The following is a 27,112-nucleotide window of genomic DNA, read 5'->3' on the forward strand; positions in this document are numbered from 1 at the left end:
CCAATAGTTACTCTGTACGTTTCTCTCCGAATGCACCTTCAAGTCGCTTCCCTTAAAAACAAATAAGTCGTGATTAGCGCCTGGGTGCCTGGCATCCACATAACGGATGAACATTTTGTAATCGCAAAGCTGAAATAAGTTTATGTTAATAATTTAGTTCTAAATTATTATTTGCGTGTTCATTTTTGCTTACAATCATGACGTTTAAACTGTAGTAGCCTTTCATATTTAGATATAAATGTTGCATTTCTTTTATTGGTGAATTTATGCGAACGTGAGTTCCATCGATATAACCCACTACTCCTGGAAATTCTGTTTTAGAATAAATCGCGATTTTTGAAGCGCTTTGCTCCTCTGCAGTCATTTGGGTTTTAATCCACTTCGCACAAATATGCTCCTAAATAATATCTAAAACCTCTTTGACAACTATAGATGTTGTAGGTTGTGCCAGTCCAACACTAAAATCATTTCCAAAGCATTTTTGATAGCTGCCGTCAGCAAGGAATCGGAGAGTAGCGCATAATTTTAAAATAGGAGGTACAGCCGTCCTTCGAACGCGTTTGCGGAAATTGTCCTTCATTTCGTTTAGTAAGGAGCAAAATGCTTCCTTACTTAACCGAAAATAGCTTATAAATCTGCAAAATAACTACTTTAGAATCTTATGGATTTGCCCTTAAACGTTTTCTTACTTAATGCTTGGTAATTCAAAGGCATTGGAGTGATCGCGTAAATGTTTTCTTATTCGCAACATATCAATTTTGTCACCAACATTTTCGTCGTTATAATAAAATTCTATGCTAATATCCATTTTGCTATTAATAAAGAATCACTTGCAAATGCTTAAATTTCAGCCACAAATTGATCACCTGTTCATTTATCTGTCAAATCATCACTTTCTTAGGTTGGCAACATCATTTCAACTTCAACTGAAATAAGTTGTAATCCGTAATACCAAACAGGAGTTGAGTTGTCTGAAAGTTGAGTTGTTTTAATTACCGTAGTAAGGGCATTAACTTTTCACCGATTTTAATACCCAGATATTTAATTCTTGATACTCTTTCGATAGTTTGATGGTTTATATTTATGTTATTAAGGTCATTTACATCGAAATTTCTTCTCGATATGACCATCAATTTTCTTTTGCTTATATTAGGTTTAAGCTTGTTTAAACACAGCCACTTATATATTTCATCCAAATCATATTGTAGCTTTGCAGCCATATCGCTCACATTTCCTCCGCTTATCATTATTAATGTATCATCCTCGAAAAGATTGATATCACAATAATTTATACAAGTTGGAATATCATTTATATATATTAAATAATATAGGCGCCTATACTAATCCTTGTGGCAGTCCAAGCGCAATGTTATTATCTTCATATACTGACGAACCAACTACATTTCTTTGTTTACGAATCTTTGTGAAACTTTCGAACCATTTCAGTTCAGTAACACTTATACCTATATTAAATAGCTTTTTTTTGAAGCTAGTTTTGATCTATTGTTTCAAACGCTCGTTTGAGATCCAAGAAAACAGACATGATGTATTTATTGCAACTCATCTCTTCTTTTCAACGAGCAATGACTAGATTTAGATCTCTTTCGCAAGAGTGTTTTCTCCTAAAGCCAGATTGTTGAGGGACTAATATTTGGTCCGATTCTAGATATTGCACTAATTGCTTTTTCACCACTCGTTCGAGTATTTTTTCCTCATTCGGTAATGTGTTTATGGGCCTCATCTCATCGGCTCTAATTGTATTCGCCATTTTCTCTATTGGAATTGAATTTTACTGCAAAATTCGCTAAAATAACAATAAAGGCAAATACCAAATGTAGCAGGAAAACAGTTAGAAAAGCGGAAAAGGAATTTTTAAAATATGAGTTGGAAAGCTTATACTCCAAGAAGGATGAGATAAATGCCGAATTATTATCTATCCATTTAAGATTGGCCGAACAACTACCTGCGACTGAATTAGTGGAATGTTTCGACCGGATTTAGATAGAGGTTGATCAGGAACTACAACAAATATACAGGTCGCTGAACTGGGTATTGGACAAGCTGGCAGGACGACGAGAGGGTAACCAAAGCCAAAAAACTCACCAGTTTCATGACAAGTTCGTTAACCTCACAACAGTGGCCATTACCAGGGAAGAGGGACAAATTCTCGAAAAGGGCCTGAAGCACAATATCATGGACCGAAATATAGTAAGAAAAACGGAGCAGGCGATTGTAGATGCGGAGATCGCAATATCATTGATACCACAAGAAGAACAGGATCACGCAAGTTACATGTGCAGGGAAATCATAAAAAGGAGGTGAAAGCACAGGAAGGACAAAAATCTAACACAGATGAGAAAACAATAAAGAATCAACGGCATAAACTAAGAAAAAACAATATTGTCACAACGAAAGCGGACAAAGGAAACACCACTGCGCTAATCGAAAAAGAGAAATATGTATCCAAAACCGAAGATCTTATAGAGAAAATGAAATGTCGTAGAATAAGAGAGGATCCCACAGATGAATACCAAAATAAATCAAAGTTGCTATAAAAAATGCAACAAATATAGTAGATTCTAACATGGCACATAGATTGGTCCAAATGTCCCCTTCAGATCCTCCACTGATTGCCCTACCAAAAATCCGCAAGCAGGACACGCCAGTGGGGCCCATCATTAATTTAAATCTGCGCCATGTTACAAACTGTCCAAATATTTAAAAACGATATTGAAAGATACTCTGGAGCTAAGAAACGAATATGCAATAGCTAACACAAAAGAGCTAAGAGAGAAAATTGAGACCGTAGAGCTAACAAAGAACAGCAAATTGGTATCTTTTGACATAAAAGATTTATACCCATCATTACCACTATCGGAGACTTTGGACATAGTTAGCTCAACAATAGTTCATAATACAAAAAACAAAGTGAAAAGTTTGCAAATCACAAATACGCTAAGAACCACTTTACGTCAAAACTATTTTCAATTCAACAATAAAATATATGGACAAACAAACGGTCTTGGAATGGGAAACCCCACATCAGCAATTCTTATGGAAGTGTTTATGCAAAATCTGGAAGAAAAGTACATACAAGAGATGAAGTCCAAATTAGGCGTGTCATTTTAAGCTAGATACGTGGATGACATAATATGCGTTTTAACTACTAATAACGAAGAGCTTATACTGGAGTACCTCAACAAGCAGCACGGAAATATAAAATTTACAATGTAAATGGAAAAGACGGAGGAATCAACTATCTATACCTCACGATAAATATTGATAAAGAAGCCAAGAGATTTAACCATGACATATATAGAAAGCCTACGGCCACCGACATAATAATACATAATACCTCAAATCACCCCCAACAACATAAAAATGCAGCATTAAGGCACTTGGTACATAGACTTGAAAGAACACCTCTTACACAAGAGGCATATAAGAGAGAACTTGAGGTCATATATAATATCGCTGCATACAACGGATATAAGAAAAACACTAGTAGATAAGCTCAGAAGGACAAATGGAGAACCAAAAAGAAATAATGAATAGGAAAATAATAGCTGGACGACTATGATATATACTGGAAAAGCAACACATATATTGACGAACTTCTTTAAAAAATACAACATTAACACAGCATTCAAAACATCGAACAATTTAGGGCGAAAACTAAGAACTAACGCTAACTCAGAAGATCCGTTTAGCAACCATGGCGTATAAAAGCTTACCTGCGGATGCCAACATAGATACATAGGACAAACAGGACGGCAAATAAGAACGAGGTTCAGAGAAAATATTAGAGATTACAACAAAAAAAATACGGAATCCCAACATTATACCCAAGTCTAACTTCGCGAATTACTTGATCGAGAATGAGTGTTCCCCAGCAAACATCAATAAAACAGTTAGGGTTCTTCACATACAAGCAAAAGGCTGACGTCAAATGAACAGATAAACACAATTTTTGACACAATATTCGAGCCTTTAAAACTTGTTTACAAGAAACAAAATAATCACACAGGTACAACATAAAAACACACAATAACAAATAAACACAAAATAATTAATGCACCAAAACAATAAACCCACAAAGAAGGTCAATCGACTCAAATTACGGATTTTTAACTGCCCCAGTCAGCCAAAAAATCGATCAGTAACAACCACCCTCGGTTCTGAATAAACACCTGAATAAAATACCTGCTCATGTACCTACCATTTGTAAATACAGGACAAACAACAACAACAGATCAGAATGAAAATCGACACTGATGATGGCACAACGCCCAAACCGGTTTGTCTCAAAACCAAATTTGACAAGGGATGACGGAAAATCGTTCCAGTATACATCACAACTGTAGAAGTTTTCCATAAGTCTGGAAACACCCCATTTTTCGAACTCTCGTTTATTATTTGCATGTAAAAAACCCACAATATATTACGGCATCTTTTAAGACTCCTTCCGCTAGAAGATTATTCCCGCTCTTTTATATTTAAGACTTCTGCCAATTCTTATTATTATTATTTGTAATTGTTTCGCCTGTGGGAATCTCCCTATCAACAACTTCTATTTTTGAATTGATTTCTGATGCTGTCTATAAAATAATTGTTTAACGATTGAGCAATTTCACGTTCAGCTGTGTAAATTGTGTCATCAATTGAGATTTTATTTATGGTATTTCTAGTCTTCGACATACTTATACAATATTTAGATGGTTCCACATTGCTTTACTATCTCTCATATTAGCGGTGATTTTGCGCTCCATGTATTTTACCTCTTTGACTCTCACTAAACGTTTATATTGATGCTTAATAACTTTGTGGTTTTGCCAATCTCCCGTTTCTATTGCAGATTGATATATATTGTATTTTTGCCTGTTTAGATTAGCTAACTCACTATCATACCATTTGTTCATTAATTTCACACTTATTTCTTTAGGGTAAGTGAGGATATTTATAACATTTGTTAATATAGCTTTTAAAAATGTGACTTTATTATTAAGCTCCAACTGTGAGAATTCAGAGTAGTTATAGGTACTTAAAGGGTGAACTAGATTTTCACTTGAATAATTTTCCCAAGACACAATAGACTTTTTTAAGCACATTCTTAAAGATTTCTCAAGGTTTATTGTAAAAGATATAGTTTCGTGATTCGAGATTTTATCCATATCCATTTTTTTACATGTAATATTGTTACTGCTTGTAAACAGCAGATCTATCATAGTTTCAACATCTTCTGACTTTCTTGTATAGAAATCTATTTTTTGCGACATAGATCAGGATTGAAATAACTCTATCAGTTGTCTGCTATACGTTGTAGTTCTATACATATTAATATTGAAATCTCATCCTGGTAATGGCTGTTTAATATTTCGCTAAGATACATAATAAAATCTGCATCACTCGAGTTTGGCGAATGATATGTAACACCTATTTGATATTTCGGATTGATGTTTTGCACTTCTAATGGGCGTGGCACCGCCCCTTTTATAACTAAGCCATTTTCTATGTTTCGGGAGCCATAACTCGAAGAAAAATTAACGGATCGTAATAAAATTGGGTACACAAATTTTTCCTATAGCAGGAAATATTTCTAGAAAAAATGGACGAGATCGGTTAAAGACCACGCCCACTTTTATATAAAAGATTTTTAAAAGGGTCGTAGACGAAAATAATTAGCTATAACTTAGCAAAAAATAGTTTTGAATCAATGATATTTCACTTATCAAGTTTTATTGTAAGCGGAAATGGGGAGCAATTTTTTTTTTAAACGGGCGGTGCCACGTGTTCTATAGAAAAGTAATTTATCTGAAATGAAATATACAATTTAAGCTCACGCTGAGTATATAATGTTCGGTTACACCCGAACTTAGACACCTTTGCTTGTTATTTTTAGTTACTTAAAAATCTTTTGAATTTTCTCTGAAAAAACGACAAGACTCTGTCGTGACTAAATCGTTTTTGTCAACAAATTGACAAATTGTTTCTGACAGTATTTTTTATTTATTCAACTAATTATATACTCAAAAATAGGAACCTAGCGAAATTTTTCTCCTCCTGTTAAACAATCAGCAAGTTTTGAAACATGTTCCAAGTTTTATAAGTCTAGCTCCACGCGAAGTTACTCAAAAATCTATTGCAGAATTCCCCGATTCCGCACTGACATTTGCGAGAAAACATGAAACGAATAATGATAAAAAGGAAGTAAAATAAAGGCAAGCCTTGAGAGAGGGTAAAAGAAGTAGAAGATTATGATGGAGAGTCCATAAGATCCGGCGGTATATATGTACTTGTTTTATAGACATACTTAATCTTTTCGAATGTTTTGATGGTTGTTTGTACCATAACGTTTTAGCTGAACTTGAATATTGTTATGTAAAGTAAGAAATTCCTTAAATTTTTTCTAACGGTCATTCAAAGCTCAGATCATAAGCTCTTGGTTGCAAGATATTAAGAAATTTTTCAAGTTCAATTTGAAATAAAAAAACTTAATTTTTATTACTGCTGCCACCCTCCTATATTAATGCGGTTTATTATCTAATTTATGCTCTTAATACCCGACAGTAATTCTTTTCAATTATGAAACTCATCGGCAGGTAATCCGAGCGCTTAATAGTGCCTTATTAAGATGTATTCAAAGCTCAATCGTGACACAAATGTCCATACTTACATACATATATATTGGTTTTTATGTATGCATGTATATATATATTAAAATAAGCTTCTTCATTAAATGATATTTCCCACGACGGCCACTTCTGCCTAATTAAATTTGCTAGTGCCATCAACTTTACACCAACCGTTGCTTCTATCCTTTCATACTATCCTTTTTGCTTTTGATTTTATTTTTATTTGTCCCACCTCCCCACACCTTTGTCCTCCTTTCTGTTAGCATTTCTTACCTTTACCTCAGTCTAAAACATATAAAAGCAGCAAAATAACATTTAAGCTTCTGGTTTAGCAAGTTCTTACCGTTTGCTTCACCTTTCACTTATTAAGAATTTTAAAATTTTGTAACCAAAACAATGTTGTTGTCGTTTAGCTCTAGCTTAAAAATTGGAGACAATCAGGCCTGTTCTGAATTCCGACTCGGAATGAAAAGTAAAACGACATTGATTTCGACTCGGTTTCTATTTGGTGTTCTCAATTCCGATTGTAAAAAATCGATTCGAAGTCGATTTCGAATCGTTTTCATTCCGATTCGGTAACCAGTTCAATCAGCTGTTTTTGTTTATGTGTTTTGGTTTAAGTATCATAAAATTTTATTTTAATTAAAAAATGCCTGCAGATATGGTTTTTGATGCGCAGACGCAAGAATACGTGCTATTGTGCGTGCGAATCGTAAAAATGCGCTGGATCGGAATTCAGAACAGGTCGACTTCATTTCGATCAGCATCGATTTGTTTGCCTAATAGATTTCTTGATAGAAGTTTTTAAAGAAAGATTTATTATGCCAATTTAACTCAAATTTAAACAAAAAATACATACAACTCTTCCAAATAAAATGAAGAATTTAAAAAAAATTATTTGAAAGACAAATATCGCAACATTTGTGTATAATCTGCCAATTAATTTTCATTCCGACTGCTCAGAGGCAATACTTTTCGAACCGATAATTTTTGGTCGGAATCGAAATTGAGAACACCAATCCATTTCGATTCCGAAAAAATTGATCGGAATCGGAATCCAGAACAGGCCTGAAAATATTTTTTCTTAAAAATGCGGACATTTTTGGGTCGGACAGGGTATACATGAAAATTTTACAATCAAATGAAAATTTTTTTAGTAGGTCATGAAAAAACATTAAAAATCAAAGTCGAAAAAAAGTAAAAAAAATGAAATTTCGCAGGCTCGACATTTTTTTTTTTGGGTATGCGTAGTGGAACTTTTTTTCCTTAGCCCAAATCCTATCAAAAAATCGATGCCGCGATATCGGTTAATAAATCGACCCAGTCTAATGTACATACACACATATGTACGTTAGGGCGGGTCGATTTCAAAATCGCTCATTGCTCTGTGAAAGTTGTATTCTAGGGATCAAAATAAGAAACTTTGCCGAAGGAACCATACCTCTAAAACGAATTCTGATGTCCCCCCTTTGGGTCGAACTTTTGGGTAGGGGCAATTTCAATTCTACCTGCTGTGTCTTGTGGTGGCTTAAAAAAAACAACACAAGCAATTTTACGATCTGCAATTTTGTCACAGTGATACCTTCATTTTTTAAAACGGTTGAATAAAAAACCCACACAACTGTATTTACGACATGCAAATGCAACACAGTGATGCCTTGGTTTTAAAAGGGGGTTGTAAAAACGCTAATTTCTAATAATTTTTTTAAATTTATTTTCTATTACTAAGTTAAATTCATTTTTTCATTTACATATGTTCTGACTAAATAAATTTCTAAAGAGAAAATTAATTTCCAAACAGAAAAAACATAGGCATTTCAAAGTGGGATTTTTCAAAATTTGCCCCTACGACCCAAAGGGGGGGACATCAGAATTCGTTTTAGAGGTATAGTTCCTTCGGCAATATTTCTTATTTTGATCCCTAGAATATGATTTTCACAGAGCAATGGGCGATTTTTTTGCCTCCCCACAAATCGACCCGGCCTAATGTATGTATATGCCAAGAATGTTCAGCAAACAAAGCAACTTTGAAACAAATATTCATTTTAATTTTGAAAAAAATGTCTTTCATATTCATTTTGAATTTTTAAATTGGCATGGGCGCTTCTATATCACACGACTCTATAAAAAAAATTGTGTTCTATGTCCTAAACAATACTCATGGCGCTAGAGGTGTTTTGTACAAATCTAGAATAACCTAAAATGTAGTCGCGAAAGTGTAAATATAAAATTGATGCTTTTTGTTATATATGTGGGCAATTTATTAAAGTTCGAGTTATAAAATATGAATTAATCTCATCCTCTGTGAAGCCTACGAAGAATAGTTTGCTGTCCTGTTTGGAATCAATACAAGACATGGGCTCCACATGTTGCTTGTAGTTATTGTAAAATATATTTGGAAGGTAAGCAAATTTTATTTAAATAGTAAATTAAATAAAGTAGACATGTTTATTTCTCTTTCTTTATTTTAGGTTGGTATCGAGGTGAGAAAAGATCTATGAAATTTGCAACACCAAGAATCTGGTGAGAACCAAAAGACCACGTTAAAGACTGCTACTTTTGCATTGTAAATCCGAACAAAAGACGCAGATGTAAAAGTGTAAAACCTATCGAATATCCTGATCTTGAATCTTCTTCTGCTCCAGTCGCACACGATCTGACACGACCAGTACCAGAGCCATCGAAAAAATTATCGCAGAGAAGTGGATCATCTCTTAATTCTTATAAAAGCTACGCCGATAAGGAGTTTTTACCGATACCAGAACAACCAAAATATCATTTCATCACTACTGAAGATTTTAGTAATTTGATTAGAGATTTAAATTTACCAAAAAGTTAAGCAGAGGTTTTAGGCTCTTCTTCGAACAACGTTTTCGAGGCCAACATAATGAAATCATGATGGGAGACTATATTTGGGGTTTATTGAGGTATAGTACCTATGAACATAGAAGAAAAAGTAAAAGTATACACTTTTAAATCATTTCCCAGTTGTTTGTAAGTTATTTAGATATTAAAACTTAATAAAAAAAAGGACGTGTGGCACTCGGGGACTGCCGCGGTAAAGCTATTGCATATTATCAACTTATGCAATTATAATATTTATGCAACATTTTGTTTTCTTTGATATTAATTCAAGCTTTGTCTTTGATATTAATACAAGTTAACATTTTTAAGCGTGGTGACCGATAAGAAAACAAATTTTCTACTTTATTGAATAAATGAGAAGTTAATATTAACTTTCACTTTAACTTTAACTTTATTTTAAACTTTCACTTTAACTTTAACATTCTTTTTAACTTTAACTTTAACTTTATTTTTAACTTTAAATTTAACATTCACTTTAACTATAACTTTAACTGTAACTTTAATTTTAACTTTAACTTTAACTTTAACCTTAACTTTAACTTTAACTTTAACTTTAACTTTAACTTTGACTTTAACTTTAACTTTAACTTTAACTTTAACTTTAACTTTAACTTTTACTTTTACTTTAACTTTAACTTTAACTTCAACTTTAAAACAACAAAGGAAGATAAAAGTAGAGAAAGCGAGAAAGAAAGGGGCGATGAAGCGGTGTTCAAGAAGAGCACTAAAGTGCTGAGATCGCCGGTTTTAACAACCCCCGCTAAAGCGACCTTGTCGGTAATGCCCACACAAGGCACCGAATCGGCGGAAAAGACAAAGGCAGCGAAAGCACAGCTGCGCAATAACCCCAGCCAGTCAACACCTGCTACTGCAAGGGAAAAAGCGTCGGTCAGCTCACCCAATGTCGTTGCACAGCGCGCTGTTGGGAAGGAGAAACGTGCGACTCCGCCAAGAGGCTCACTCTCATACACAAGCCTCGAAGGGAAGAGCCAAGACGAACTGCTGGAGTACGCGGTATCAGTGCTGCGCGAGATGCAGGAAACCGCTCTTAAGCAGAAGACCGTGTCCAAGGACATAAAAACCGGTATGGCTCTTCTCGAGGAAGCGTTAAGCTGCATGGGATCGTTAAGGGCCCAAAAGGTAGATGAGAGCAGAGAATCGGGCCGAAAAAGCAAGAGGGCACGAACGAGCTCAGATTCCCACTCGGAGGACTTTGAAGCCAAAAAGAAACGAGATGAAAGAACAAATACGCTTTCACAAGGTGAGTCTTGGTCCAATGTAGCGCGCCGGAGGCTGAAACAGCGGGCCCAGCCAGCCAAGCAGGCAACCCCCGTCCAAGCTCCTAAAGCTCAAAAACGGGCGAGAAAGAGGAGACAAGCAGCAACTTTTGTGGTAAAACCTGTGGAAGGCAAAAGCTATGCCCAGGTACTAGGGGCCATACGCGGCCAGCTCCGCCCTAATGACACAGGTACGGTGGTACGGTCAGTACGAAAAACCAAATCTGGTAACGTACTGATTGAAACGGCGCGCTGCAGTGACCAGACGGCCTTCAGAGCAGCTATAGGTAGTGCAGTAGGAGAGGTCGGTGAAGCACAACAGCTCTCCAAGCGGATGAAGTTGGAAGTACTTGGCATGGACTGTCTCACAACTGAAACAGAAATCCAAGACGCAATAAGGAGGGAGGTCGGCAAAGAAGAAATCACTAGACCTCTCCGTGTCTCTGTGTTCGCAGCAAACCAAAGAGAACAGAAAATGGCGGTCGTCGAAGTGGACGAGAATATTGGCAACGCCCTACTCAAAAAAGGTAAAATTCCTATCGGATGGATACAGTGCCGAATCAGACAGCGAGCAGAAGTACAACGCTGCTTTAGGTGTCTCGGCTACGGACACCGGAAGGCAGAATGCAAGGGTCCAGACAGGAGTAACGCCTGCTGGAAGTGTGGGCAAAGCGGCCACAAAGCTTCGGCCTGTACCGCAGCTCCAAAATGTTACCTGTGTAATACACAGAAGCTCGATCATGTCCCTGGATCTGGAGCATGCAGCATTTTCAGAGCGGCACTCGCTGTTGCAAAAGCCAAAGTCTCAATTCTATAGTGATTAGTTTTATCCAAGGCAACCTAAACCGGAGCAGACTTGCTGATGAGCTACTACAACAGTTGGTCTTAGACCATAAAGCTAACAGCGTTATCATCAGCGAACCCTATAGAGCCCGAAATGATTGGCATATAGACAACACCGGCACCGCCGCAATCTGGATGACAGAAGCAAACGCCAATATTGTGAACCGTGTTGCCGGACAAGGCTACGTCCACCTAACTATGAATAATACCACAATAGTAAGCTGCTACTTGTCCCCGAATGATCCCATTCAAACGTTCAGGGAGAAGCTTCAACTTATTGAAGACGACATGAGGGACTTAACTAGTAACCTGGTTGTGGCGGGAGACTTTAACGCAAGAGCCGTCGAATGGGGAATGCCGCAGACTAACACCCGTGGAAGGTTAGTCCTTGAGATGGCAGCCAGGCTCGGTTTGAACGTGCTTAACACTGGTACGACCCCTACATACCGACGGCCAGGCTTTGGATACTCGATCCCCGATGTAACACTAGTGTCAGAAAGCCTGCTGCTGACCGCTGCTGGATGGAGAGTCATAGAGGATCTGACTGGTAGCGATCACAACTACATCACTTTCCACCTAAACGATCCCGGTCAGAGGCAGATTCCGAACGGGCCACTCAGAACAAAAGCATGGGACGCATCCAAGGTCGACTCTGCCACGTTCTCCGCATCAGTACTGAGGGATGCCCGACGGATAATCAACAACTCCAGTCGACGGAAGAGACGGTTGAAAAGACAATGAGCTGTCTTCGCCACGCTTGCAACCTCTCTATGCCACGGAGGGGAGTGTGGAGGGGTAAAAAGCAGGTATACTGGTGGAATAGCGAAATCGCGGAGCTGCGGAAAATATGCCACAGGATGCGAAGGCTAGCAACTCGCGCGCGCGGCAGGCCTGAGGCTCTAGAAAAGTCGGAAGCGTACAAAGGAGCGAAGAAAGCTCTTAGTGCTGCCATTAAGCAAAGCAAGCTTAAGTGCTGGAAAGCGCTTTGCGAGGAAGTGGGTCGAGACCCATGGGGGCAGGGATATAAGATAGTAATGAAGAAGTTCCGTCCGCCAAACCAGCTGATGGACGAGAACCAAATAAGGAACATTGTGGATGGCCTGTTTCCCACCCAACTGCCTAGGGAGGGCGGGTACGTTACCCATGAAGATCGCAACGTGGAACCATTCCAAGAAGAAGAGCTTAAAACTACTTACTTACTTAACCTTAACTTTAACTTTAACTTTAGCTTTAGTTTTAACTTCAACTTTAAATTTCGCTTTAACTTTAACAATCACTTTAATTTTAACTTTAACCTTAACCTTAACTTTGACTTAAACTTTAACTTTAACTTTAACTTTAACTTAAACTTTAACTTAAACTTTCATTTTAACTTTAACTTTAACTCTAACTTTAACTTTAACTTTAGACCGAATCGGCGGAAAAGACAAAGGCGGCGAAAGCACAGCTGCGCAATAACCCCAGCCAGTCAACACCTGCTACTGCAAGGGAAAAAGCGTCGGTCAGCTCACCCAGTGTCGTTGCACAGCGCGCTGTTGGGAAGGAGAAAGGTGCGACTCCGCCAAGAGGCTCACTCCCATACACAAGCCTCGAAGGGAAGAGCCAAGACGAACTGCTGGAGTACGCGGTATCAGTGCTGCGCGAGATGCAGGAAACCGCTCTTAAGCAGAAGACCGTGTCCAAGGACATAAAAACCGGTATGGCTCTTCTCGAGGAAGCGTTAAGCTGCATGGGATCGTTAAGGGCCCAAAAGGTAGATGAGAGCAGAGAATCGGGCCGAAAAAGCAAGAGGGCACGAACGAGCTCAGATTCCCACTCGGAGGACTTTGAAGCCAAAAAGAAACGAGATGAAAGAACAAATACGCTTTCACAAGGTGAGTCTTGGTCCAATGTAGCGCGCCGGAGGCTGAAACAGCGGGCCCAGCCAGCCAAGCAGGCAACCCCCGTCCAAGCTCCTAAAGCTCAAAAACGGGCGAGAAAGAGGAGACAAGCAGCAACTTTTGTGGTAAAACCTGTGGAAGGCAAAAGCTATGCCCAGGTACTAGGGGCCATACGCGGCCAGCTCCGCCCTAATGACACAGGTACGGTGGTACGGTCAGTACGAAAAACCAAATCTGGTAACGTACTGATTGAAACGGCGCGCTGCAGTGACCAGACGGCCTTCAGAGCAGCTATAGGTAGTGCAGTAGGAGAGGTCGGTGAAGCACAACAGCTCTCCAAGCGGATGAAGTTGGAAGTACTTGGCATGGACTGTCTCACAACTGAAACAGAAATCCAAGACGCAATAAGGAGGGAGGTCGGCAAAGAAGAAATCACTAGACCTCTCCGTGTCTCTGTGTTCGCAGCAAACCAAAGAGAACAGAAAATGGCGGTCGTCGAAGTGGACGAGAATATTGGCAACGCCCTACTCAAAAAAGGTAAAATTCCTATCGGATGGATACAGTGCCGAATCAGACAGCGAGCAGAAGTACAACGCTGCTTTAGGTGTCTCGGCTACGGACACCGGAAGGCAGAATGCAAGGGTCCAGACAGGAGTAACGCCTGCTGGAAGTGTGGGCAAAGCGGCCACAAAGCTTCGGCCTGTACCGCAGCTCCAAAATGTTACCTGTGTAATACACAGAAGCTCGATCATGTCCCTGGATCTGGAGCATGCAGCATTTTCAGAGCGGCACTCGCTGTTGCAAAGGCCAAAGTCTCAATTCAATAGTGATTAGTTTTATCCAAGGCAACCTAAACCGGAGCAGACTTGCTGATGAGCTACTACAACAGTTGGTCTTAGATCATAAAGCTAACAGCGTTATCATCAGCGAACCCTATAGAGCCCGAAATGATTGGCATATAGACAACACCGGCACCGCCGCAATCTGGATGACAGATGCAAACGCCAATATTGTGAACCGTGTTGCCGGACAAGGCTACGTCCGCCTAACTACGAATAATACCACAATAGTAAGCTGCTATTTGTCCCCGAATGATCCCATTCAAACGTTCAGGGACAAGCTTGAACTTATTGAAGACGACCTGAGGGACTTAACTAGTAACCTGGTTGTGGCGGGAGACTTTAACGCAAGAGCCGTCGAATGGGGAATGCCGCAGACTAACACCCGTGGAAGGTTAGTCTTTGAGATGACAGCCAGGCTCGGTTTGAACGTGCTTAACACTGGTACGACCCCTACATACCGACGGCCAGGCTTTGGATACTCGATCCCCGATGTAACACTAGTGTCAGAAAGCCTGCTGCTGACCGCTGCTGGATGGAGAGTCATAGAGGATCTGACTGACAGCGATCACAACTACATCACTTTCCACCTAAACGATCCCGGTCAGAGGCAGATTCCGAACGGGCCACGCAGAACAAAAGCATGGGACGCATCCAAGGTCGACTCTGCCACGTTCTCCGCATCAGTACTGGGGGATGCCCCACGGATAATCAACAACTCCAGTCCGACGGAAGAGACGGTTGAAAAGACAATAAGCTGTCTTCGCCACGCTTGCAACCTCTCTATGCCACGGAGGGGAGTGTGGAGGGGTAAAAAGCAGGTATACTGGTGGAATAGCGAAATCGCGGAGCTGCGGAAAATATGCCACAGGATGCGAAGGCTAGCAACTCGCACGCGCGGCAGGCCTGAGGCTCTAGAAAAGTCGGAAGCGTACAAAGGAGCGAAGAAAACTCTTAGTGCTGCCATTAAGCAAAGCAAGCTTAAGTGCTGGAAAGCGCTGATGGACGAGAACCAAATAAGGAACATTGTGGATGGCCTGTTTCCCACCCAACTGCCTAGGGAGGGCGGGTACGTTACCCATGAAGATCGCAACGTGGAACCATTCCAAGAAGAAGAGCTTAAAACTGCCGTGCGAACTATGAAACCTAGGAAAGCATCTGGGCCCGACGGAATACCCGCGGAGGCAATTAGACTAGCTGCAAACGACTGCCCAGAACTTATGTTGCACATGTACAACACATTTCTCGAAGAAAGAATTTTCCCCACCATATGGAAGACAGCACGACTGGTTGTCATTCCAAAAGGGAAAGGAGATCACAACTCTCCATCATCCTACCGTCCCCTATGTATGTTGGACACAACAGGGAAATTGATGGAGAGTCTCCTGAAGCAACGCCTCACCAAAGCGTTACAGGACGCCGGAGGACTGTCGCCCAGACAGCATGGTTTTCGGAGGGGGCACCCCACAATCGATGCCATAGCAGAAGTTATAGACGCAGTCAAGAAAGCCGAGACAGCGTGCCACAGAGCAAGACCTATAGTGTTGCTGGCCACGCTGGATGTCAAAAACGCTTTTAACTCAGCTAGGTGGGAGGACATGCTTGAGGCACTAGAAAGCACTTTCAAAGTACCGCAATATTTGTTAGAAATTTTAAGGGACTACCTAAGAGAGAGGTATCTAATATATGAAAGTACTCTCGGTCAAAAAAAGGTAAAAATAACAGGTAGAGCAGCCCAGGGTTCGGTACTAGGTCCCGATCTCTGGAATATAACTTACGACAGTCTTCTTCGATTAGACATGCCAGAAAGCACCTTCCTCGTTGCCTTTGCAGACGACGTGGCAGCTGTGATAACAGCACCAAGCTGCGAGCTGGCACAGCTAAAATTAAACCAGGTCATGCGTAATGTAAATAGGTGGATGGCTGAGCACGGTCTCCAGTTAGCAACAGCCAAAACGGAGATCGTCATCCTCACAAAGAGACGTATTCCCACTACCAGGAACATGATGGTTGGGGACCAGCCAATAGAAACACTCGCTTCAACGAAATATCTGGGAGTGAGGTTAGACAGCAAACTCAACTTCTCGGATCACATACGAGGGGCCTGCGAAAGAGCTGCGCGCATAATAGCGCATTTGAGTAGATTAGTGGCAAACACAGGTGGCCCAAAGCCATGCACAAGGAAGTTGCTTGCATCAGCCTCGGATTCTATACTCTTATATGGTGCAGAAATCTGGGCGAACGCAATGAAATACCGGAAGAACCGAGTCGCCCTCACCTCGATCCAACGCAGAGGGGCGCTGCGAATATCTTCGGCTTACCGCACGGTATCAGCTGAAGCTGTCCTGGTCGTTGCGGGAACCATACCGATATATCTTCTCGTTGAGGAAAAAAAACAATATATGACAACGGATCGCAAGCAAGTAGAGCTGCTGTTGCCATGCAGGTGCGAGAAGAATCGATCCGACGTTGGCAAGATCAGTGGAGCAACAGCATCGTAGGAAAGTGGACTAGGGAACTAATCCCTGAACTGAATCCATGGTTGAAGCGACCGCACGGAGAGGTAGACTTTTACCTGACCCAGTTACTAACGGGATATGGTTACTTCCGCAAATACCTACACAGAGTGGGCAAGGTTGATAGCCCGAGCTGCCTGTACTGTGGGGAAATAGACGATGTACGCCACACCTTCTTCGAATGCAGGCACTTCTCCCATCAGCGAAGGAGGGTAGAAGATGTACTTGGCGACCTATCCCAGGGCAGTGTCATTAATAACATGACCTGTCGAAGAGACAGATGGGATACGGTCAGCACATATGTGAGGCATATACTTACCAGTAAACGAGAAGACGGATGCCTAGCCCATTAGCGTCAGAGTAGCCATAGAGCACACGTAGGGCGCACCCGTACCCGAAGTAATGCTAAACGCGGTCCCAGGTACGGTGATTAGCGCGGGCCGTGGGAGGTTAGGTTTTAGTGGGTAGGCCTTCATGGAAGAAGGGAGTCCTACACTCGGAGAGTCTCGCAGTGAGGCTTAAATATCCCGGTCAGTGCATAAAGCATTTCCTCCTTCCACGCAACACAAAAAAAAAAAAAAAAAAAAAAAAAAAAAAAAAAATTTAACTATAACTTTAATTTTAACTTTCACTTTCACTCTAACTTTAACTTTAACTTAAACTTTCCCTTTAACTTTAACTTTAACTTTAACTTTAACTCTAACTTTAACTTTAACTTTAAATTTAACTATAACTTTAACTTTCACTTTCACTCTAACTTTAACTTTAAGTTTAGCTTTATTTTTAACTTCAACTTTAACTTTCGCTTTAACTTTAACAATCACTTTAATTTTAACTTTAACCTTAACTTTAACTTTGACTTAAATTTTAACTTTAACTTTAACTTAAACTTTCACTTTAACTTTAAATTTATTTTTAACTTTAACTTTTACTTTAACTTTATGATCCGGGGAGGGCGTGAGCTTAGCACCTGCTAACAAGCCAACCTAATATAAACGCACGCAAGTCATTTTCTGCCAAAAATTTCTCATGCACATACAACTTGTATGAGAGCATCTCAAATTTAATTTGCTGAGTGGAAACCTAACTCGATTTCCAATTTTTGTTCTGCGTGACATTTAGATTTGACGTTTGCACACATGCTTTACATTGTCGCAACGCATGCTTATTTGGGTTAGGGCAAAAAACGCCGGTTGTTTGCGTGCGCTAAAAAACGCAGTGCGGTTTTATTAGGTTTGCTTGTAAGCGACCATATATGTATACGATAAGCGATAGCACAATGGCTACTTCGTGAAAATCAACGACAGCTCTTTTAGTTTGATTTCGATGGTCGTACGGTGAGGAAGTGTTGCACGCGCGCTTAAAACAGAGTACCAAAGAGTGCGTGTGACACGTGTTCACCGTTCAAGCATTGAAATCAAACTAAATAAATAATTGATTTTGCTTTCGTGCTCGCTACGCGTTCGTGTTTACTAACACATTCTCAATTTGGTAACCGTGTAAATGTAGTGGTGCCCACCGCTGTTTATGATAGAGATCCAATTTTATGTATTTGGCCTGTTGCTAACACCGAACCTTTACGAATCTTTTCGAACCTTTTCGGATCTTTTTTGACAAATATCCGTTACGGTTTTTTTTTTGATTTAGTCGCCAAGCCCGCGATAAAATCTATGCAATAGCTTAAAATATATATTTGAATTGTTTCATTTTGAAGTAAAAATTAAAACCACAGATTTTGAAAAATTTCGTTCAAGCGGTTTCCTAAATAGGAAAGCAAACTTTTTCATGTCATAAATTTTTTTTCGTCAAATTACTACTCAATGAATTGAAATTTAATGCTTTGAAGTCAAAATCAAATTCTATGTTGACCCGTGTAATCTACTCCGTAATGATCGTCATTTGATTGATCGACGAGACAGCTTTTGCCTACAAGCTTTATCTGCAGAAGCAGAAGGATGGAAAATCGGTTCATGGCTTTCTCTGCACTTGCTCAAGAATGAAACGAGACCACTCAAGTTCTCGGGATTTCGAAAATCTGGCTGATCTTTCGACCCTACTTAAGTTCGGAAAGAAAAGAAAGTGGCTTGTTGAAGCATATGGCATGTAAAATGGACGAAATGGGTGTGGGAAATGCCCATACACGTCCTTTCAATCTTATATAACTCAGAAATGTCAACTAAATATTACAATAGTTAGAAGATGTTTAATATGATTATTGAAAAACACGTCAGCTCTTGAAAAAATAATTGTGTTTTTTTAGGGCACATACACTTGGCTGATGTTCTGCATGTACATATGTATATTTTATAGGAGGGGATGATAAATTAGGTTGTTTTCATATTTATTATTATTATTATTAGCACCGGAGCGTACCGTATTCTAAGTCGGCAAAGAACTGGCCACATTCGCAACACTCCCCTAAGCTGTTGGGAGTGTTCTTGTGACTAAAACAACGCCAACCCATGCCCATTCCAATTTATGGAAAACAAAGGAAATTACACCAGTGAACCTGTGATGCCATTCCAGTTTTTTTCAATGAAGTTGAGATTACTGGGACTCAAGTCCCACTGTTGGGTAATGCTTCCGGAATTCCTACCGCTCATTATTTTGAAATCACTCAACAGGTTGGATTTTACGACAGTTTGCTCATCATATAAGTAAAATTTTTATGAGATAGTAGCATACTTATATGAGCCGTTTATTTTGAAAGTGGCATAAGTCATTTCATGTCGTTTAGGTTCAGTGATAATTTGTTTGTATCTCTCCTCGCCTCCAGTTTGTTAGAGTCCAATATCCAAAAGATGCAATTCTTATTATTGTTTTATAATTGTAGAACCATCTACATATATATGCATTCGTTCAAAAATAACAATGCATTTAAGACCATGAGTTGGAAATGACTTATGCCACTTTCAAAATAAACGGCTCATATAGTTATGTGGGACAACTATGTATATCTAAATACTTATTTTTAAATACTTCATCTTTATGTTCGAGTTTAAAAGGTAGACGATTAATAATAACTGATATTCATTTATACAATTTTTGTTGTTATAGAGGGACATAAAAAGCAGTGGCTAAAACTTTGGACAAAAAATAAGTTATTCACCTGGTTATTTTGACTTCAGATTTATCTAGTTTAAACTTGATTAAAAGTAAAATTTTAATCACAAATTCTAGATATTTTGAATAATATCAAAACCGTTACGTCCTCTGACTTATATTCAAATGACATGTGTAATTAGTTTGTTTACTTGGTGTGTTTCATAGGTAATTGCTCTTATACCAATTGATAAAAAAGTTGTAGGCAATTTACTCAGGTGATAATCCACATATATATGTACATATAAAATGGGGTTCAAAGTTAAATTGAACTAGAAATAATTAACCTTTGTATGCCGTTTTCATGTGAATGTATATTTAGAATGTCATTGAGGCTTTTGACTTAAGTAACTTGTATGGTGCCTGGAAACAATGAAACAATTTATTTGAGGTGGGTGAATGGCTTTGACTTTGGTTTGTATATTGTACATATTTTGAAATCTTCATATAATTACAACAATATCATCATATCTACAGCCTACCTCGGTACTGTCTTAAAATTTATTTGAAGAATGCCATACCTCAGGACATTTTTCTAAAGTTGATTTATTAGAATACCATTGAAAACTCATTAATTTCACGACAAGTATTAATCTGGTATATTACCACCGCAAAAAATAAAAATTAATAAAACCTTGGCGCGAATTAGCTCAGAGGAGATTTAGGCCAAGCTACTTTTCCAATTTGCGTCACGCTCCGTTTAATTTTTCCTACAAATTGGCGGGAGCAGATTCTCATGGCGGAGATACACTCCGAGTGTTTGCTAAATCACTGCTGATGGGCGACTATCCCCCATTTCATCAATCTCCCTCAACCCCCCTCTATTTTTCTTTATCTCCTACCTTATCTAAATTCCTTTTTACCTCGCACTTTTTCCATTTTTATCTCCATTTCTTATCCCCATTTTCTTTCCTCTCCTCACACTACCTTTCGTTTATTCTTCCACTTACCATTCTTATTCTCTCCGTCTACGATTCCCACTCCTATCTCTTATTTTGTTTTTTTTCTTTTGGTATAACTCTACCATTCCCTCTCGCTCTTCTTCTTTACACACCCTATTTGATACCCATATTACAAGAACACATTTTGGGATCACACTGGTTCACATTTTGGTCAGTGTATCAGAAATTTGTCGACGTATGGAACTAAATCCACTTACATACTATCTATGATTGATTTTTAAAATTGGTTCAACCGATCTTAAGTCATAGATATGTTTGTATATTAAAAGGTGTGTTAAATTTGTACTAAAGAAGTAGTGAGATTAACACCGGTTTATAATAATAGAATATTCAATTACTATTTTGGTTTGTTAAGAGAAACTGGAAAGAAAGAAACTGCGATGGTACCATTTCGAAAACCACCACGTAATGATAGTCAGGCAATTTCGTAATATTATCAAAGGTTTCACCGAGATTAGGGCCACGGATAACACGGTAAAACTGCAATTTCCTCAACCGTGGTTCGAATCTCGGTGAAACCTCGTACATTTTTTTAAAGGGCCTTGTGGAAATATTTGTGAAGTGTATTTAAAACATTTTTTAACGATATCTGAAAACCGGTTTCGGTGACTTCGGCGAAAGTATAAGACGAGTTAGCCGACAAATATTTATGTAGGGAATGGTTTAGTTGTTGTTTTTACACACATTTACATAAATCATGGCATAGATGATCGTCGTAATTTGTTGGAGAGCACAGTGGACATAAGTACTGTTAAGAGCTCATAAGTATAAAAACCCAGCGCTTTGATTTGAAAATAGCACATTTAATGCAAGTTTATGATTTATTTAATATTCAATAGTTTTACCAGCTGGAAATTGTGTTGGTTAAAATAAATTTTTGGTAAAAAACGCATTTTTTCGCTTAAACAGGGGTTTTGCGAAATTTCGGAAATATGAGGTTTTTCATATTTTGGAAGTTCTAAATTTTCACCTCGTATAACAGCTGTTATACAATATTTTTCAAAAAAAAGAATTCAGCCATTCAAATAAAAGAAAAAGGCGGACCACGGCCACATTTTTATTTTTTTAATTTACTGAACGCGTTAACAAAAAAAAAATAAAATTTCAAATTGTAGAATTTAGAACTTCGAAAGCCGATATCTATTTTTTGGAGGTTAACTTCGAATATAACATGGGAAAAAGCGGTAGATGTTACTTTCGAATTTGTACTTATAATTTTTATATAGAAAGTGGGTGTAAAGATTTTCAAAAAATTCTGTTAGGCCACGCGCTTCTTTTTTTTTTAATTTTAAGTCTAATAGAGTCTCTAAGTCAATCTTCCGAAGTTGATCATATGAAATATCAGCATTACAGCTTTATCAATTACAGAAATATCCGTTTAAGTATCGAATTAACATAGGATTACATTTAGTACTTTTTATACTTAAGCCTCAATCTCCTCAAAAGAGCTGGTTTGATCCAATACTCAGTCGGCTGTTGCACAGTGTCAGTATTATTTCTCTGTCAGATTTGTGAGAGTCTTAATATATTGCAAAAAAAAGATATTTTTGACAAGGCGAAGTTCGTTGCATTTATTTCGCGGCGGCAGGGCGTTGCGTCTACAGCTTAAAGCCCAAATACATTCTGCTTTTGCGTCGTTTTGGCGCTTGCATTGAGTTAACAGCTGAATTTGCACATACACGTGTTCAAGGTTATGTTCTCAATCAACCGGCAACGCCAACGTAATGAAAAAGGAATTCAAAAACTTACATTTTACTGGCGTTGTCACTTCGTTTCATTGTAGCTTTGAAATTCGCTCGAATTTATTTTGTTTTCCATTGTTTTTATTACATTTTTAACAATATCTTCTTTCCCGAATAAATGTTGTTATTTACTATTTTTTTGAATGACAAAACTCAAAATCTCAGTTTTCTTCCTGCGTTTGATGTGGCAGGAAAACTTTCAACGTTCGTTCTTTCAAAGTGACGCCAACGGCAAAACCAGGCAAAAGTCGAATGTGTTTCGGCCTTAATAAGACTGATAGTAGGGGAGCCGACTGCAAAAAACATGTTGCATGTTGTATTCAAATGGGACCAGTAGAACTCATTTCCTGGTATCTTGGGCAACCTAAATCGAGAACTTGCCAGATCCTAGCTTGGCAGGATCGTGGTAATTCGTCGATGAAAAGTCAATTTTCGGCGAAAATATGTTGCATAATGTATTCAAATAAAATGTTCAAATTATGAGAGTTGGCAACCCCCGGCCCTAAAAGTACCGACTTGCCACCTCCTATCCTGGAAGAAACCTTTGGCAAGTCGGTTAAAAGAAGGAGTTATTGCACCAAAATATGTTGCATAGTGTATTAAATAAAATATTAAAATTATAAAAGCTGGCAACGGTTCAAAGGACACCGCATGCTTGAACTATGTTTTAATCCGAAGTCATACTATCTCGGTTTTTTTGCGGATTCCTTCTTTGTGAGTTGAATTAAGCTCAGCAATAAAAGCTTACGAAAATTCTCCGAGCGCTTTTTGACAAAACTGCATTCTAGTGCATCACCATGTAATATTAATTGCACTGTTTGGAAATGAATATACTCTCTTTACGAGATATACCTCAATTCGTTGGTTTAGTCGAGCACATAAAATCTGCATACTTAGGGTTTCTAATGGACCCTCAAATTTTGGAGTTAGGGACCAGAAACCCCTTTTTCATAGGTTTATTCATATAATATTCTACAAACACAACAACAGTGTACAAACTGTTAATTTGTAAAATGTCATCTATATGACTTGTACCTAATTAGCATTGTACATAATTAGGCCGAGTCCATCTTGCAAAGAGTATGTAGCACTTCGTCAACTGAAATTCATCTAGTCTTCGATAGATACGTTCATCGATTTATCAAAGATCTCCAAAAGCAGACGCGTAAAGAATTTGACGTTCCATTCACTATACGTGGCCCGCTTCCACTATGTCCACATGACTTCGTAGGTAGCTTGAAATATTTTCGTTTTAAAGAGTGCTTCGTGAGATTCTTAGCAACTCATTGGAAGAATGACGAAATGGCGGTTGTTCTACAAGACAAGGAAGTTTTCATAACAGTTTAGGGGCAGTGTTTTTTGTTTTCCGTTTCAGACAACCACGTTGTTAAAAAGGTGGAAGGAAATTTAGAATGCCAGCACGAAGAGGCTGATACAAGAATAATGTTTCTCTGACTGATCCAACCGATGTATGTGATGAAAAAAAGGTGGAAGTTCTACAAGAATTCACTTGTAATATGAATAATGTGAAATGATGTGCCAGTGTCAGCAATGCAAGGGTACAAATTTTCCAGAGGATGTACGGAACAACAAAAGATAATGAAAAATATATGAAGAAAATTAAAGGCTTGACTATGAAATCCCTTAAAAAAAATTATTAAGGACAGCTTACGTCAGTTCTATGTGGCTAAACGCGACTGAATCAACTTGTGTTAAGTTTCCTGCCTGCGGAAGGATGTGATTGGTTTAATGATCACGGAATTTTTAAACCACGCTGGTTCGACGGTGAATCGGTACCTCTTGATGTTGGTGAGGTGTTGAGATTTCCTATAAAAAGTTCGGAAGAAAATGTGGAGATTGAAAATTTCGATGAAATATTTTTGGCCGGAGACGAATCTGATATAGAATAAGTACTTTTTGCACAGTTAAAATAAAGTATTGTAAATATATTCACTTTTAGCTAAATGAAACTGAAAAATATTTAGAAAAAACGTGCATCATTATTTTGTGATCTTTATTGGCATTGCAGCTCGCTAGGCGAACATTTTTTTTTTCATATGCATATAACTATGCAACAAATGGGCGGACTAATGTAAACATTTTTTCTTTAATTTATGAATACAGCCATGTTGCTTATTTCATCATGTTTGAAATATGCATTAATAAATAATCTCTAAACCGTATGCGAATATAATTCTTAGTATTAAATTTTTTCAAATAGTGCAAACAACTGTGAACTTAAAACCTGCAATTGTTTTTTCCTGCCACGTCTATGAGAAAATAAGATTACCCTTCATGCAAAATTTCAGATTGGTAAAAGATATAACATATAGTGCACCACCTTTGAACCGACTTGCCAAGGGTTTCTTCCAGGACAGGTGGTGGCAAGTCGGTACTTTTGGGGTCGGGACGCTGCCAGCTCTCGTAATTTGAACATTTTATTTGAATACACTATGCAACATATTTTCGCCGAAAATTTACTTTTAATCGACGAATTACCACGATCCTGCGAAGCTAGGATCTGGCAAGTCCACGGTTTGAAGTTGCCCCAAGTACCAGTAAATGAGTTATACTGATCCCATTTGAATACAACATGCAACATGTTTTTTGCAGTGGGCTCCTGGACTATGAACTTTTGTGGCTGCATATTATGTTCTTATGAAGAATGTGATATCTAGAGGGAGAGGGAGATGAGAAAAGAAATGAAGTGTCAGAAACAGCAAAATAATTATAATAATTTTTTCAAAAACCTTGTTGGTAATATTATATGAAACTGAATAGTATTATCTACATAAATGGAATAGTTTTGAATTTTATGCCAGAACTTAATACATACTTTAAAGTTAAACATTTTTCGGATTTATTTAATTATTTTATTCTTGTATTTTCAGGTGAAGCAGATTGGCAACAAATCAGTATCCTGGGTGCGGGTGCGTGATGGGCACATACTTACAGTTGACAGGTAATTAAGAAACTAAAAGAGGAAACAAGAGAGCGAAGTGTATGGCCGAGGTGGAGGTAATCGTTTAAGAAAAAATTAAAAAGCAAGTCGTCTCTGAAATGTCCACACGGTTCTGCCGATTTTTTTTGAAGGAACAATTTTGTTTATTTTGAATTTTTTTAAACAGATTTCTGAACTATTATTTGGTCTTGTAATTTACGTTTCTGGAATATGTACCTACTTCATGGAGATTTCAAATATGCTAAACAAAAAATATTAGCACCGTATTAACTCACCGAAATATGTTTAGTCTATATAACTTATCTATTTAAACTGATTTCCGTGAGTAATATATTGTTGTAAATATACTCACTCAAGGCGAAATTCGTGCAAACAAGTCATTAACCTACCAAGCCACATTCAGCTGTCATCGACGTTTTCCTAAAACCGACATTTTTTATGCCATAAATGAAAAAAAAAATTTGAATAAAGTAAGAATAGATTTAGATATTAAAGGCGTGTTCTTAATTGCGTAATCAATATCGAGAAAATTCCAGAATGGCAAACCTTTTTTTTAGCTCTTCATACGATGGTCTAAAGAATTTAGTGACCCTTATGTAACTAAAGAGCTTTTCATCACTGTAGTTAGACCGATACTAGAATACAAATCGATATTCTCGAATCCACAATATCAAGTTCTTGCAGATAGACTTGAATCAATACAAAAGCGATTTCTACTTTTCTCTTTAAGGAATTTTCAGTGGGACTCTGCGTATAATCTTCCGCCTTATACTAGTCGGTTGAAGCTTATCAATCTTCCAACTCTCACAAGCCGTAGAGAAATGCTAGGCGTTATATTTATGACTAAGCTCTTGAATGGATTGATTTCTAGTCCAATTCTTTTAAACGAAGTAAACTTTAACGTCCCATCGCGAGTGGCAAGACATTACAAACCTCTTCTTTTGAGGCAGTGTAGAACTAACTTCGAATTGAGTGAACCTTTTCGGTGTATGTGTCATGATTTTAACACTCATTCTAATTCATTTGATATAACGGATTCACTTTTTACGATAAAAAAAAACTGTCTTATCCTATCTTAACTCGTAACAAAAAAAAAAAAAATAAATAAATAAAATAAAATAAAAAACAATCTAATAAACTAAAAATGTTCTGTAATTTAACAATGTAGTATGTATAAGTAAAATTTCTAACTGTTATGTAATTTCTAACTGTTATGTATAGTACTCAGCTGATGATTTTTATTTTGTAGCTGAGCAGCTTTAGATCTCGACGCTTAACAAACCTCCGCCTATCAACAACTCGGCAAAAACAAAAACAAATCCGTCATGCGGATGCGCCCCTCGCGCCGGTCGGGCGGGCTTTGGAGGGTATAAATTCGTTGGAATTATTATTATACAGTAAGGCTGAAAACATGGTGGAAGCGGGAGCGTTGCTATAATATAAAGATATGGAAACTATTTCCCTTGATATGGAAGTTGTTTGCTCGCGATAA

General features: G+C 38.2%; 1 protein-coding gene across 4 annotated transcripts in view; it reads left to right on the forward strand.

The window, feature by feature from the left end:
• dpr11 (defective proboscis extension response 11) overlaps positions 1-27,112 on the forward strand; it is an 836,108-nt gene that overhangs the window by 571,380 nt on the left and 237,616 nt on the right. For all 4 annotated transcript variants that reach the window (XM_067761430.1, XM_067761403.1, XM_067761413.1 and 1 more), the window contains one exon: positions 25,550-25,620. In XM_067761430.1, the coding sequence (XP_067617531.1) occupies positions 25,550-25,620 (71 nt within the window). The remainder of the gene's footprint in view (positions 1-25,549; positions 25,621-27,112) is intronic.

This window comes from Eurosta solidaginis, chromosome 1, assembly GCF_040869045.1.
Source record: "Eurosta solidaginis isolate ZX-2024a chromosome 1, ASM4086904v1, whole genome shotgun sequence".
NCBI lineage: Eukaryota > Metazoa > Arthropoda > Insecta > Diptera > Tephritidae > Eurosta > Eurosta solidaginis.